Source organism: Schistocerca nitens, chromosome 2, assembly GCF_023898315.1.
Source record: "Schistocerca nitens isolate TAMUIC-IGC-003100 chromosome 2, iqSchNite1.1, whole genome shotgun sequence".
In the NCBI taxonomy this organism is placed as follows: domain Eukaryota; kingdom Metazoa; phylum Arthropoda; class Insecta; order Orthoptera; family Acrididae; genus Schistocerca; species Schistocerca nitens.
In genome coordinates, this window is record NC_064615.1 from 249,433,739 (window position 1) to 249,446,513 (window position 12,775).

A 12,775-nucleotide genomic window follows, 5' to 3' on the forward strand; every position below is an offset into this window, starting at 1 on the left:
TCCATAATTTTACCTGAACATTTTCCACTTCTTCATCCCTAATTTGCATCTTTTGACCTAAAGTTACGAACAATGTATTACTGACTCTCTTGCTTGTATCTCTTTTACCCACAGATCTCTTTTTTTTTTCACACTTTTTGACAAGTTTCACTGGAAGTCAATTCATATTTGTAATGTTAGACTATACCTTAATACTCTGTTGTGACTCGCTGATCATTCAAAGCGCTGCTGCGCAATTACGCGCGTCCTCTACGTGCGGCGTTGTCTGCCAGCCATGCAGCAGCTGCGCCACCTAAGCGGCCAGCCGAGCAGCGGCCGCTAGACTGGGACTCAGTGCTCATTCGAATGCTAACGTGTACACGTGTCTTGCTTGTCAACTTACTCTGTGACTTATATGTGTTGTGTCGTTCTGAAATATATTTGTTAAACTTGACGTTATAAAATTGGCGACGAGGTAGTGGATTTTTCCTTTTCACCGTTGATCCACAGGGTTCCATGGCTACTGTCGAGCAACTATTGCAAAATCTCCTTGAACAGCAAACGCTTCTAATAGCAGCGATTCGCGATTTCGTCGCGGCGTCAAATATGGGGCATTTCTCGTCGTTGGCTGTACCTCCTTTTCCTCCTTACGACGAGACTCAGTGCTCATTCGAATGCTAACGTGTACACTTGTCTTGCTTGTCAACTTACTCTGTGACTTATATGTGTTGTGTCGTTCTGAAATATATTTGTTAAACTTGACGTTATAAAATTGGCGACGAGGTAGTGGATTTTTCCTTTTCACCGTTGATCCACAGGGTTCCATGGCTACTGTCGAGCAACTATTGCAAAATCTCCTTGAACAGCAAACGCTTCTAATAGCGGCGATTCGCGATTTCGTCGCGGCGTCAAATACGGGGCGTTTCTCGTTGTTGGCTGTACCTCCTTTTCCTCCTTACGACGAGACGGCGGAAGACTGGTCTGATTATGAAAAACGTCTTCGACAGCACTTCTAGGCATTTCATGTCACGGACGAACAACCATGTAAGTCTCTGTTCCTTTCCTGGATTTCACCTCAAATGTATTGGTTGTTGTCGCAATTGGCTCCTTTGAAGGATCCTGCATCTTTGTCCTTTGCTGAAATGTGCTCACTTCTGTCTGTCTATTTTCAAAAGCAAACGCATGTTGTAGCCTCTCGTGTGGCCTTTTATCATTGTCAAAAACAGCCACATCAATCCTATCGCGCTTGGGCTGCTGAACTTCATGGCCTCAGTCGAAAGTGTCAATTTGTTACTGACGTTCACAAAGAATCCTATGCCGATTCCATGGTACGGGATGCTATTATCCGGTCAGCACCCGACAAAGAAGTTCGGCAATGTGCCCTTCAGTTGGCGAATCCGATTAGATGAAGTTCTCTCCATTGCACAGTTTTCTGAAATTTCTTGCGCCGCTGGGGCGCAGATAGAGGCGTGGGGTGATGTCGGGGAAATACAACCTCTGTGCGCTGTTGATGATGCGTGCGGTGCGTCCCCGCCGGCCGACGTGGCCGCAGTGCGCTCCCACACGCAGCCTCGGCCTAGCCGTAAACAACCCGCTAAGAAACTGCAGCAAAACCCCCGGCAACTTCCTTCATGTCCGCGGTGTTTTACGAAACATTTACGCGAGGATTGTCCCCAACGTTGGGCTGTGTGTCACAATTGCAAAAAGAAAGGTCATGTGTCTCCCGTTTGCAAATCCGACCGCATACATGATGTTCATGAACATGACGCTGATTCTAATTCTGTGTTGTCTGTCAATTGCACTTCTTCCCTTTCAGGGAAGTTATTCCTCACTGGTCCAAATCCTTGGTCGAGATGTTCGCATGCAAGTGGATACCGGTTCTGCTGCCACTATAATTAATTCTCAGACGTATCTTCAGTTGGGTTCTCCACTCCTGTCACGTGTCACTCGGCAATTACGGATGTACAATAAACAGAAGATTTCTCTCTTGGGACAGTTTAATGCTGAGGTATCTTACAAATCCGTCGTTCGCACTGTTCCCATATTTGTGGTCCTCCAGAGCAACGCAGAAAATCTTTTTTGGTTTCGATGCCTTTCGCGTTTTTGGGTTCTCCATAGATGACTCTGTCAATATTGTCTCTGATGCTATTCCTTATGCTCAACTGGATTCCTCGTCGACGACATTTTCGTCCCTTTTTTCTCCTGGGTTAGGCCGTGCAAACGACTTTGAAGCTCATATCACACTCAAACCCACTGCTCGGCCTAAGTTTTTTCGGGCTCGGCCCATTCCTGTGGCCCTTCGTGATCAGGTAAAACGGGAGTTGGATCATTTCACTACTTCAGGGGTCTTGCTTCCTGTCACTTCCAGTGAGTGGTCCTCTCCTTTCGTTGTCGTTGCTAAGCCAAATGGTGATATTCATCTCTGTGGCGATTTCAAACCCACTGTAAATGCTCAATGCCTCATCGACACTTACCCTATGCCCCGTCCTGAGGAACTGTTCACTAAACTTGCTGGAGGCCAGTATTTTTCTAAAATTGACCTGTCGGAAGCTTATCATCAACTTCCTCTCGACAATGCTTCCCGGCAGTTTCTGGTCCTTAACATGCCTTTCGGCATCTATCAATACCAACGCTTGCCATTCGGGGTTGCTAGTGCCCCTGCTCTCTTTCAGTGTTTCTTGGAACAATTATTGCTCCCTGTCCCTGGGTGTATCAATTACATGGACGACATTGTTGTCACTGGCTCCACCACTGAAGAACATCTTCAAAATCTCCGCACACTTTTTCATGTCTTACAGACTGCCGTTCTTAAGTGTAATCTTCAGAAATCACAATTTTTTCAGGCATCTATCACGTACTTGGGTTTTCAACTCGCTCGGGATGGTATTCGTCCGCTTCAGCAAACTGTCGCTGCGATCGATGCCCTTCCTCGCCCTACATCTGTTAAGGAACTGCAGGCCTTCTTGGGGATAATAGCATACTATCACAAGTTTTTACCGTCTGCGGCTTCAGTGGCTCAGCCGTTGCATCGCCTGTTACATAAAAACATGCCTTTTCACTGGTCCGCGTCATGCGATGCGGCTTTCCAGAATTTGAAGACTATGCTGAAACAGGCCCCATGCCTGGCTACTTATCGACCTGGCCAACATCTTGTTCTTGCCACAGACGCCTCTCCATACGGGGTCGGTGCAGTCCTTGCGCACCGTTTTTCTTATGGTTCGGAACAACCCATTGCTTATGCCTCCAAAATGCTCACAGACGCCCAACAAAAGTATTCTCAAATTGAAAAAGAAGCTTTGGCCATTATTTATGCTCTTCATAAGTTGGTGTTTTTCTCTATGGCTCAAAATTTCATCTTGTTACGGATCACAAACCACTTGTTTCCTTGTTTCATCCATCAATGTCACTTCCCGACAAGGCTGCACACCGCCTCCAGCGTTGGGCTCTTTACTTGTCTCGTTTCAATTATGAGATTCATTTCCAGCCAACGGCTCAACATGCAAATGCTGATGCTCTGTCTCGCCTTCCCATGGGTCCTGATCAGACATTCGATAGGGACGAACTTTTGTGTTTCCACCTGGATGTTGCCGAGCAGCGGGTTGGGGACGGGATCCCCATCACTGGGGACAGGCTGGCGGCTGCTAAGAGTTCTGACCCTACCCTCTCCCGGGTTTTACGCTGTATTCAGAAGGGTTGGCCAGATCGCCCATCTGCTAAGACTTCTGATCCATTGCGGAACTACTACGCTTTGCGCTACCGCCTCACGGCTAGGGATGGTGTTATCCTCCTCGCCACTGACAATGCTTCGCCGCGTGTCGTGGTACCTGCGTCTTTGCGTGCTTCGGTCTTGCGCCTCCTTCACCAAGGGCACTGGGGTGTGTCTCGCACAACATCTCTGGCGCGCCGTCATGTGTACTGGCCTGGCATCGACTCTGAAATAGCACACATGGTCGCTGCCTGCGGCCCTTGTGCGTCACAGGCCGCTGCCCCGAAGTCATCTTTGTCACCGTGGCCTTCGCCTGAGAAGCCCTGGGAGCGAATTCATGCTGACTTTGCGGGACCCTTTTTAGGTACTTATTGGCTCCTCGTAATTGATGCCTACTCTAACTTTCCTTTCATTGTCCGTTGCATGTCACCTACCACCGCGGCAATCACCAGTGCTCTCGCCTGCATTTTTTCTTTGGAAGGCCTCCCTTCTACTCTTGTTACTGATAATGGTCCGCAATTTGCCTCTTCCGAATTTGCGGATTTTTGTGCTCGTCACGGTGTTATGCATGTCACGGCCCCACCGTTCCATCCACAATCCAACGGTGAGGCTGAACGACTGGTCCGCACATTTAAGACTCAGATGCGGAAACTTCTGACTTCTTCTGCTGCTGATGATGCGCTTCTCCAGTTTCTGGCGTCTTACTGTTTCACCCCTATGGGCGACCACAGCCCGGCTGAGCTCTTACATGGCCGACAGCCCTGCACGCTACTTCATCTTCTGCGGCCTCCCACCTCACGGCCGCAGGTGCCTTCCCTTGGCCGGTTCACCGCCGACGACCTCATCTGGGTACGGGGATATGGCAGGCGTCCAAAATGGAGCCCGGGCCACATCTTAAGACACTGTGGCAGACGCCTGTATGAAATCCAGACGGACACCAGTGTTGCAGTGCGTCATTCGGACCAGCTTCGGCCTCATGTGCCGGCAACGCCTGTTCCGAATGCCGCTACACCACCTTTGGCTCTACCTGACGCTCGGAATCTTGGCATCTCTCAATACTCACAACGCAGCCCTCTCACCGTCATCGCGATGCCAGCACAAGAACGGACGCCACCAGGAGACGTGCCCATGCAGGAACCGGATGACCATCCTCTGTCAAAGCAAATCTACTCGCCTCCTCCTCCAACGGACGCCGACACATCGCCCATGTCTCCTGTCATATCAACTGGACTTGCCGCAACGGGCAGATTGGTGCAGGGGGCCCCAGCAGATTCGACCCCTACGTCTCCTGTCATCTCGACCCGTTATCATCGGGGACACTTCCGTCCGTACGGGAAGCCTCCTCCTTGAGACTTTACGGCGAGTCAAACAACGCCTATGGATGTTAGCCATCTCCAGGACACCTCCATCAAGACCAGTGCAACAATTTCAAAGGGGGGAAAAGTGTTGTGACTCGCCAATCATTCAAAGCGCCGCCGCGCAATTACGTGCGTCCTCTACGTGCGGCGCTGTCTGCCAGCCATGCAGCAGCTGCGCCACCTAAGCGGCCAGCCGAGCATCGGCCGCTAGACTGGGACTCAGTGCTCATTCTAATGCTAACGTGTACACATGTCTTGCTTGTCAACTTACTCTGTGACTTATATGTGTTGTGTCGTTCTGAAATATATTTGTTAAACTTGACGTTATAACATACTCCTGTTACTTTATTGAATATATTTAGAAATTACTGAAGGGGAATATTGATGGGAAAGTGAAGTGTAGGATCGTGTGGTACTCTGATATTTAAGATACTTTACTGAAATGGTTTGTAGCTTTTGTCCTTTAACTCGAGATATTCGTGGGTAATTTTTCATCAGCCCAATAGCAGTTTCCTGTTCCAAATTTTTGTTTTCTTTAGTTCATTTAATAAGGGCATCACATACATATAGCACACAAACCATTTTAAATAGCTAACACAATATCTTAAGTATTATATGTAATTCATTGTAAATAATGCTGACAGAAGTGTCATCTTTTTTAGGACTGTGAACCAATTTGGCGTCCCCGAGATAACGCTGTTAAAAAGTTTTGTGAAGAGCATGGAATAATTTGTGTTGAAAAAGTCTCTCACACACTTTGGGATCCTAATGTTGTTATTAAAACAAATGGAGGTACGCCCCCATTAACATACCAGATGTTCTTGGTAAGTATAAGATGTAATGCATTTTAAATTATATGAATATAAGCAAATAATTTTTCAGTGGCACTGTAAATATTGATCATTATTTAATTTACACTCTTGGATTACCCCAAGACCTCTTCATGCAACATGAATTTTAAATGTTGTTTCCACCAGGGAAAAGTTAAGATGTTCATATGAGTTTGTATTCTGTCCATCTCTACTAAACGTTGTATAGAAATTCTATAATAGCCTTTAGCACAGTTGTTTTGCAGTGCAATTGAGCATAACATTGAGACAATTGAGATGGTTCAGTGGTTACAGCATGGTACTCTAACATGGGAGGAGAGGGCTTCATGTGCCTCTCCTGCTGTCTAAAATTATGCAGTTTCCCAAAACCACCAAAGTTAAATGCCATGATGGTTGCTTTGAAAAGAGCACAACTGATTTACTCCCACATCCTTGTTTGATCCCAGCTTCTATTCTGTGTCTAATGGCATAGTTGTTAGCCCTTTCAGACCCCCACTCAAACTTGAAATGAAAATTTTGAAATAAATGCATTTTTTTAACTACAAAAAATATAGAATCGTGGACCAATTGCTTAGAAAATTTTATTTTTGAATTTTGATACAAATTTGTCCCGTTACTTTATTTTCCTTACTTGCTGATGCTGACTGCTTTTGTTGATACCGTGTGATAGCAAGTTTCTATTTCGGAGTGTATTTTGCAAGATTTTAGTGAGTTTTACTTCCTTGTGAATATCTGCGACATACGGCGAGTGTGAAACCAGCGCAATATGAATTCAGTGTGCACGGCCACAGGATGAAAGTGAAAGAACTTGGTGCACCCAGACCCGATCTAACGCTCAATCAAGAACAGAAACAGTGCAAATCTAGGCAAGGATACAAACGCAGTTTTAATAGAGCAATGTACGATGCAGCTGAGTGGTTGTGAAGTGAAAAATGCATTTTTCTGTTTCACCTGTCTTCTTACAAATAGTACTGATAGTGCCTGGACTGAAACTGGTATCGCTGACTTAAAGAATTTTCACGCAAAGGTGAAAAAACATAATTCCAGCGAAATACATGTAAATGGGTTCATTGAGTTTTCAATGCTAGGGAAAGTGGACATTATGTGCCAATTAGACAGTGCTTACCGTCGTAATATAAAGATATCTAATGAAAATGTATCAAAAAATCGGTATATTCTGGGTAAACTGATAGACTGTATTAAATTTTGCGGCAAATTCGAGCTTGCCTTAAGGGGCCACGACGAAACAGAAGATTCCAAAAACCCAGGAATTTTTCGAGGATTAGTCAGTCTTATGGCAGAACTGGACTGCGTCTTGAAGCAGCACATTTAGAAATCAGAAAACCGTGTTTTCTTAGGCCTATCGAAGACAATTCAAAATGAACTCCTGGAATCAATTTATGAGGTATGCCTCAATCTCATCAGGAGTGAACTGTCGAAGGCAAACTTTCTCGCAATAGAAGTTGATGAAACTACTGACTGTGCAGATTTGTCACAATTTGTCCTAATAATTCGCTATGAGCTACTGGGACAAATAAATGAAAGATTTATTTCCTTTGTACGCCCAAGAAGTCACAGTGCAGACGATGTAACTGCAGCTGTTCTCTGTGAGCTGGAGAAAATGAATGTACATGAAACACCTGAAAAACTGATAGCTCAGTGTTACGACGGTGCTCCTGTTATGAGTGGCCATAAAAGTGGAGTTCAAACTAGAATTAGAGAAGTGTACAGGACTGCTCACTTTATTCACTGTTACGCCCATCAGTTAAATTTAATTGTTGAACGTTGTGTGACGGGCAATAAACAAGAGCGGATCTTCTTTAGCAACTTGGAAGGAATTTCCACCTTTTTTTCCCGGTTTTCTACCCGTACAGCCATTCTTGACGAAGTAGTGAAGAAGCGTATTCCTACCTGTCCTCAGTCCATCAGATGGAATTTTAAATCACGGAGCGTAACCACTGTGTACAAATACCAAAAGGAAATTGTTGAGTGCCTAGAAAGAATTATTGATGATGATGCCAGTGATTACAAGACAATAAACAAGGCCACGGGACTGAAGGGTTTCCTGCAAGACGAAGATTTCCTCTTCTGGTTAATTTTTTTTAATACAGTCATGCCTCACTGTGACATTCTCTTTAATCAACTGCAGCAGAGGAATATTGATGCAGTGAAAACTGTTGAATATGTTTCGCACTTCGCAGATTCTGTCCAGCAAATTAGGGCCTCACTTGAAACCGACGATCACTGGGAACAGGTAGAACCAACTGCAAAACGGGGACGTTTCACAGAATCAAGAATAGTGTGTGCACGAAACGTTTGCGACCTCATCGCAACTCAGATCAGAGAACGATTCAGTTTCAATGATCACTTATCGATTGCACAGCTGTTTGATCCATCGTTGTTTGCAAAACATCAAACTATTTTTCCGGAAAAAGAGTTTAAAATAGTTGTTAATTTGTTCAATTTACAGTCTTCTGATCTACGTCATGAGCTGAACGTGTTGTACAGCCGAAAAGATTTTATGAAGGCGTCAGGTGCTATGACCTTGTTGAACTTTCTTTACGATAACAATCTGGCTAAAGCTTTTCCAGAAAGTGTAAAACTTCTGCAAATAATAGTAACCTTCCCTATAACGACCGGCGAGGCAGAACGCTGCTTCTCGACGTTAAAGCGAGTGAAAACATTCATGCGCAACACTATGAATGAGGACAGACTTTGTGCGCTTGCAATGTGTTCCCTAGAAAAAGAATTATTGAATCGGCCAAATTTCAATGAAGTGGTCATAGACCATTTTGCTGCGCAGAAGGGGAGACGAGCTGACTTCGTCTATAACCAAATGAATTGAGGTAAACGAAAGTGCATTCATAATTGATAAGAGGTAATTTCTTTATATTAAGTCCTACTTAGCCTATTAAGTGAAGTGAGTAAAAAAGTGTAGTGTCATGTTTAGACAGTCATAAACATGATGACATTTTCCGAAACGAATCACTTTTGGTACCGGTACAGTGTGTTGCGCTACAATGTCACATTTTGTGTACTGTAGCACAACAAACCGTACTAAAAGTGACGTATTTTGGAGATATCTTTAGTGCGCTATTTCATATAAATGCATATTTTCATAATACACAATACATACGAACTGTTCGCTTCTCAAACATGTGAATTAATATGGCAGTTGCACGGATTGCTCATGCCACCCAATCACGGCACAAGACTTGTGACGTCACGAAAACATCACAGTATCGTCATGCGAACTCGTAAACTTCGAGCTTTGGAGGTTAACCACAATAAACGCCCTAAATTTAGTACTGAAAACACCAAAAATATTAAGCAACCGCAAAGTTAACATTCATCGCATTAAAGATCTCTCCAAAACGCGTCTTTTCATATGATTTGCTGCAAAGTGTCAGAATATGTAATGATGTACAAAAACACTAACCAAAGATTTTAATCCGAAGTGAGCTTTTAATTATATTTAATACCTGATTATAGAAGATGCAGTACGTAAAATTATGGGTAGAGAGTGATCTGCCACCCCCCTCCCCCTGAATTTTTAGTTGTTTATGTCAGACTAATCTGTAGTGTAACCCGAGGTCTATGTTGGCTCCGATCGATAAATGCCGCAGCCTTCCCCAGTATAGAAACCACGAGCCGCGCCTTATAGAAAGTATCACATTAAAAGCCATTCAAAGTGCCAAAGAGCTTGGAATTATGCTGGCTAAGTTATTTTATGAAAATTTGGTATTAGAAAAGATGGTTTGAGACACAGAAGAACCATTGAGCAGCTGATAAGTACAAAAGTAAACAAAGACCAGTGACAGACACCCCACTCATCAGCAGATGAACTATGGGTGGCACATGGAAAATCATACTATCTTGTCCTTTTTCATTCGTCATCTTAGTATTAGCACCTGCAGAGGAAGATATAGAAGAACATTTACAGTTTTTTCTTCGTTTTTAAATATGCTAGTATCCTACAAAGCAACTCTTGGAAAAATCATTGATAACTATGTGTACCTATTAATAAAACTGAATATAATAGAGGGAAGCATTCCACGTGGGAAAAATATATCTAAAAACAAAGATGATATGACTTAACTGAACGAAAGTGCTGGCAGGTCGATAGACACACAAACATACACACGAAATTCAAGCTTTCGCATTAAACTGTTGCTTCATCAGGAAAGAGGGAAGGAGAGGGAAAGACGAAAGGATGTGGGTTTTAAGGGAGAGGCTAAGGAGTCATTCCAATCCCGGGAGCGGAAAGACTTACCTTGGGGGAAAAAAGGACAGGTATACACTCGCACACCCACACATATCCATCCGCACATACACAGACACAAGCAGACATAAGTGACTGAGCTTTGTTTTCTGCAGAGGATATTTGATTACTGTGTGAATTGGATCAATCATGTAGTAATTGGCCAACAGCTGTTTATTCCTTAGATTGTAGCACATTAGCTGAACAAACTCATTTAATACTTTGTGATAAGGCAGTCATAATTTGTGAGTTTATTTGAAATACTTAGTTATAAGGCTTTTGTGACCAAAAAATGCAGCTACATCTAATTGCTTTATCACCATCAAGTAATTAGGTTGAATTAATTTTTAGTCTAATTATCTTGACCATTGTGTGGCCCAGAAAACAAATACAAATAGTTGTATAGTAAATTGAGTTAAGATTATTCTGCAAATGAAATAACATCTTGTAGATCATCAAATTTTGATATTTTGTCTCATCAGTAATTGTAGGTTCAATAGGGTTGTTAGTTGGTTATTGATTAGATAATGTATGATCAGATTCCCGATATGATGCAGTTCTCTTGTACACTGTAATGTTGTTGTTGTTGTTGTTGTTGTTGGTATGGTCTTCAGTCCAAAGACTGGTTTGACACAGCTCTCTATGCTACTGTATCCTATGTGAGCCTCTTCAACTCCTAGTAACTACTGCAACCTACATCCCTCTGAATCTGCTTAATGTATTCATCTCTTGGTCTCCCTCTATGATTTTTTACCCCTCATGCTTCCTTCCAGCCCTCAGGTACTAAATTAGTGATCCCTTGAGTGCCTCAGAATGTGTCCTACCAACCAATCCCTTTTTTTAGTCAAGTTGTACTATAAATTTCTCTTCTGCCCAATTCTATTCAGTATATCCTGATTAGTTACGTGATATACCCATCTAATTGTCAGCATTTATCTGTAGCACCACATTTCAAAAGCTTCTATTCTCTTGTCTAAACTGTTTATTGTCCATGTTTCACTTCCATCTTCCATACAAGGCTACACTCCTTACAAATACTTTCAGAAAGGACTTCCTGACACGTAAAGCTGTACTCGATGTTAACAAATTTCTCTTCTTCAGGAACGCTTTCCTTGCCATTGCTAGTCTACATTTTACATCCTCCCTACTTCGACTATCATCAGTTATTCGTCAAATGAACAATATGATACACGTTTTATACACATATAGCTAATATTTCAATTTGTATGTTGCTTAAACTGAATTACAATAGTGCTATGCAGTTATACTCATGTTTCTATCTTTTTCCTTTATTTACATTCATTATTCTATAGTTGAAATAACTGACCAGGTGAATCAATAATAGGGAGATGTAAGTCATTGAGTGAATTTTATCCATAAAGGATGCAGCTAATCTCTAACTGTTGCTTTATAGGGTGAAGAATAATAACCACTACCAGTCACAATAGAAGGTGATTTTATTTAACAGAATCAGTTTCGCGTTTGTGCCCATCTTCAGGTGGTGTACATTCATGTCCATGTTTCCACACTCAGTGTTGGAGTTCACTGTTTATAGCCATCATCACATTATTTGCTTTTTATTCAAACAGTGAATTCCATCATTGCGTGTAGAACCAGGTAAATGACTGTAAACCACCTGAAGGTGGGCGCAAGCCTGAAACTGGTCATGTTAAATAAAATCACCTTCTATTGTGACTGGTAACGATTATTATTGTACAACCTGTAAGACGTGGAACTGTTAACATTACATAATTCATGGGATTGTAATAAAAAGACTGTGATTTTGAAAATGTTAAGATTGCTGGAAGAATGTTACTATTAATTGTTATTCTATCTCTTGTGGGCAAGTGTTAAAACCTAAAGTGAACAGGAAAAAATATTGAAATGTGTTGTATGTGAGAACTTAAATTATTTCAACAAAACTGGATGAAAAAACTTATCACTTTAATCATATTTTTAAAATATTAAGAAAATTTTAATGTGAATCTTGAAGAAAAATAATTTGAATTATAAAATTGTAATTATATCCTAAGTCATAGCAAAGAAGTGAACAATTTGTGTATCCTTAAAAGGCTATAAAGACAATCACAGCTGCGACTGAGATAAGGCATTGAGTCATTCAGTATGAGTGCTGTTGAGTTCAGTTTGGTTTGTGTGAATAAATGAAGGTCTCTAAAAACGAAAATGAGTTGGTTGTTAAGCAAAATCCTCCACAGCCAGATAAGGCTATCAAAAAATCCAATGAATCACCTCATAATAATTTAATTGGATAAATAAAAAAATCTACTTATCAAGCGGTGGCAAAACACACATAAAATCACCTCAAGGCCTCTGCAGTGAACATAAGTAACATATAAATATGATCAACAATCTTTGACATCTCTGATTTCACCAAATAAGTAACGAAGTATTCATGTAACATTTACCTGCTCTAAACATAGTATATCATTGTGGAAGAAGCGTGATAGTATGATGTAGACAATGCAAATAATTAATATTTTTGGACTGAAAATTTGGTGCTTAAATTCTCATCTATATTGTGAGTAGTAGCATTACAACATTCTGTTTGGTATAAATAACAAGAAATCGGTCTTCCACAGAATAAATGTAACTGACAATAAATTTCACTGATATTTCTGAA

At 42.1% G+C, this 12,775-nt stretch overlaps 1 protein-coding gene across 4 annotated transcripts in view; it reads left to right on the forward strand.

Moving 5' to 3' along the window:
* Positions 1 to 12,775, forward strand: part of LOC126235973 (cryptochrome-1) — a 120,494-nt gene that overhangs the window by 59,109 nt on the left and 48,610 nt on the right. For all 4 annotated transcript variants that reach the window (XM_049944947.1, XM_049944948.1, XM_049944944.1 and 1 more), the window contains exon 5: positions 5,706 to 5,867. In XM_049944947.1, the coding sequence (XP_049800904.1) occupies positions 5,706 to 5,867 (162 nt within the window). The remainder of the gene's footprint in view (positions 1 to 5,705; positions 5,868 to 12,775) is intronic.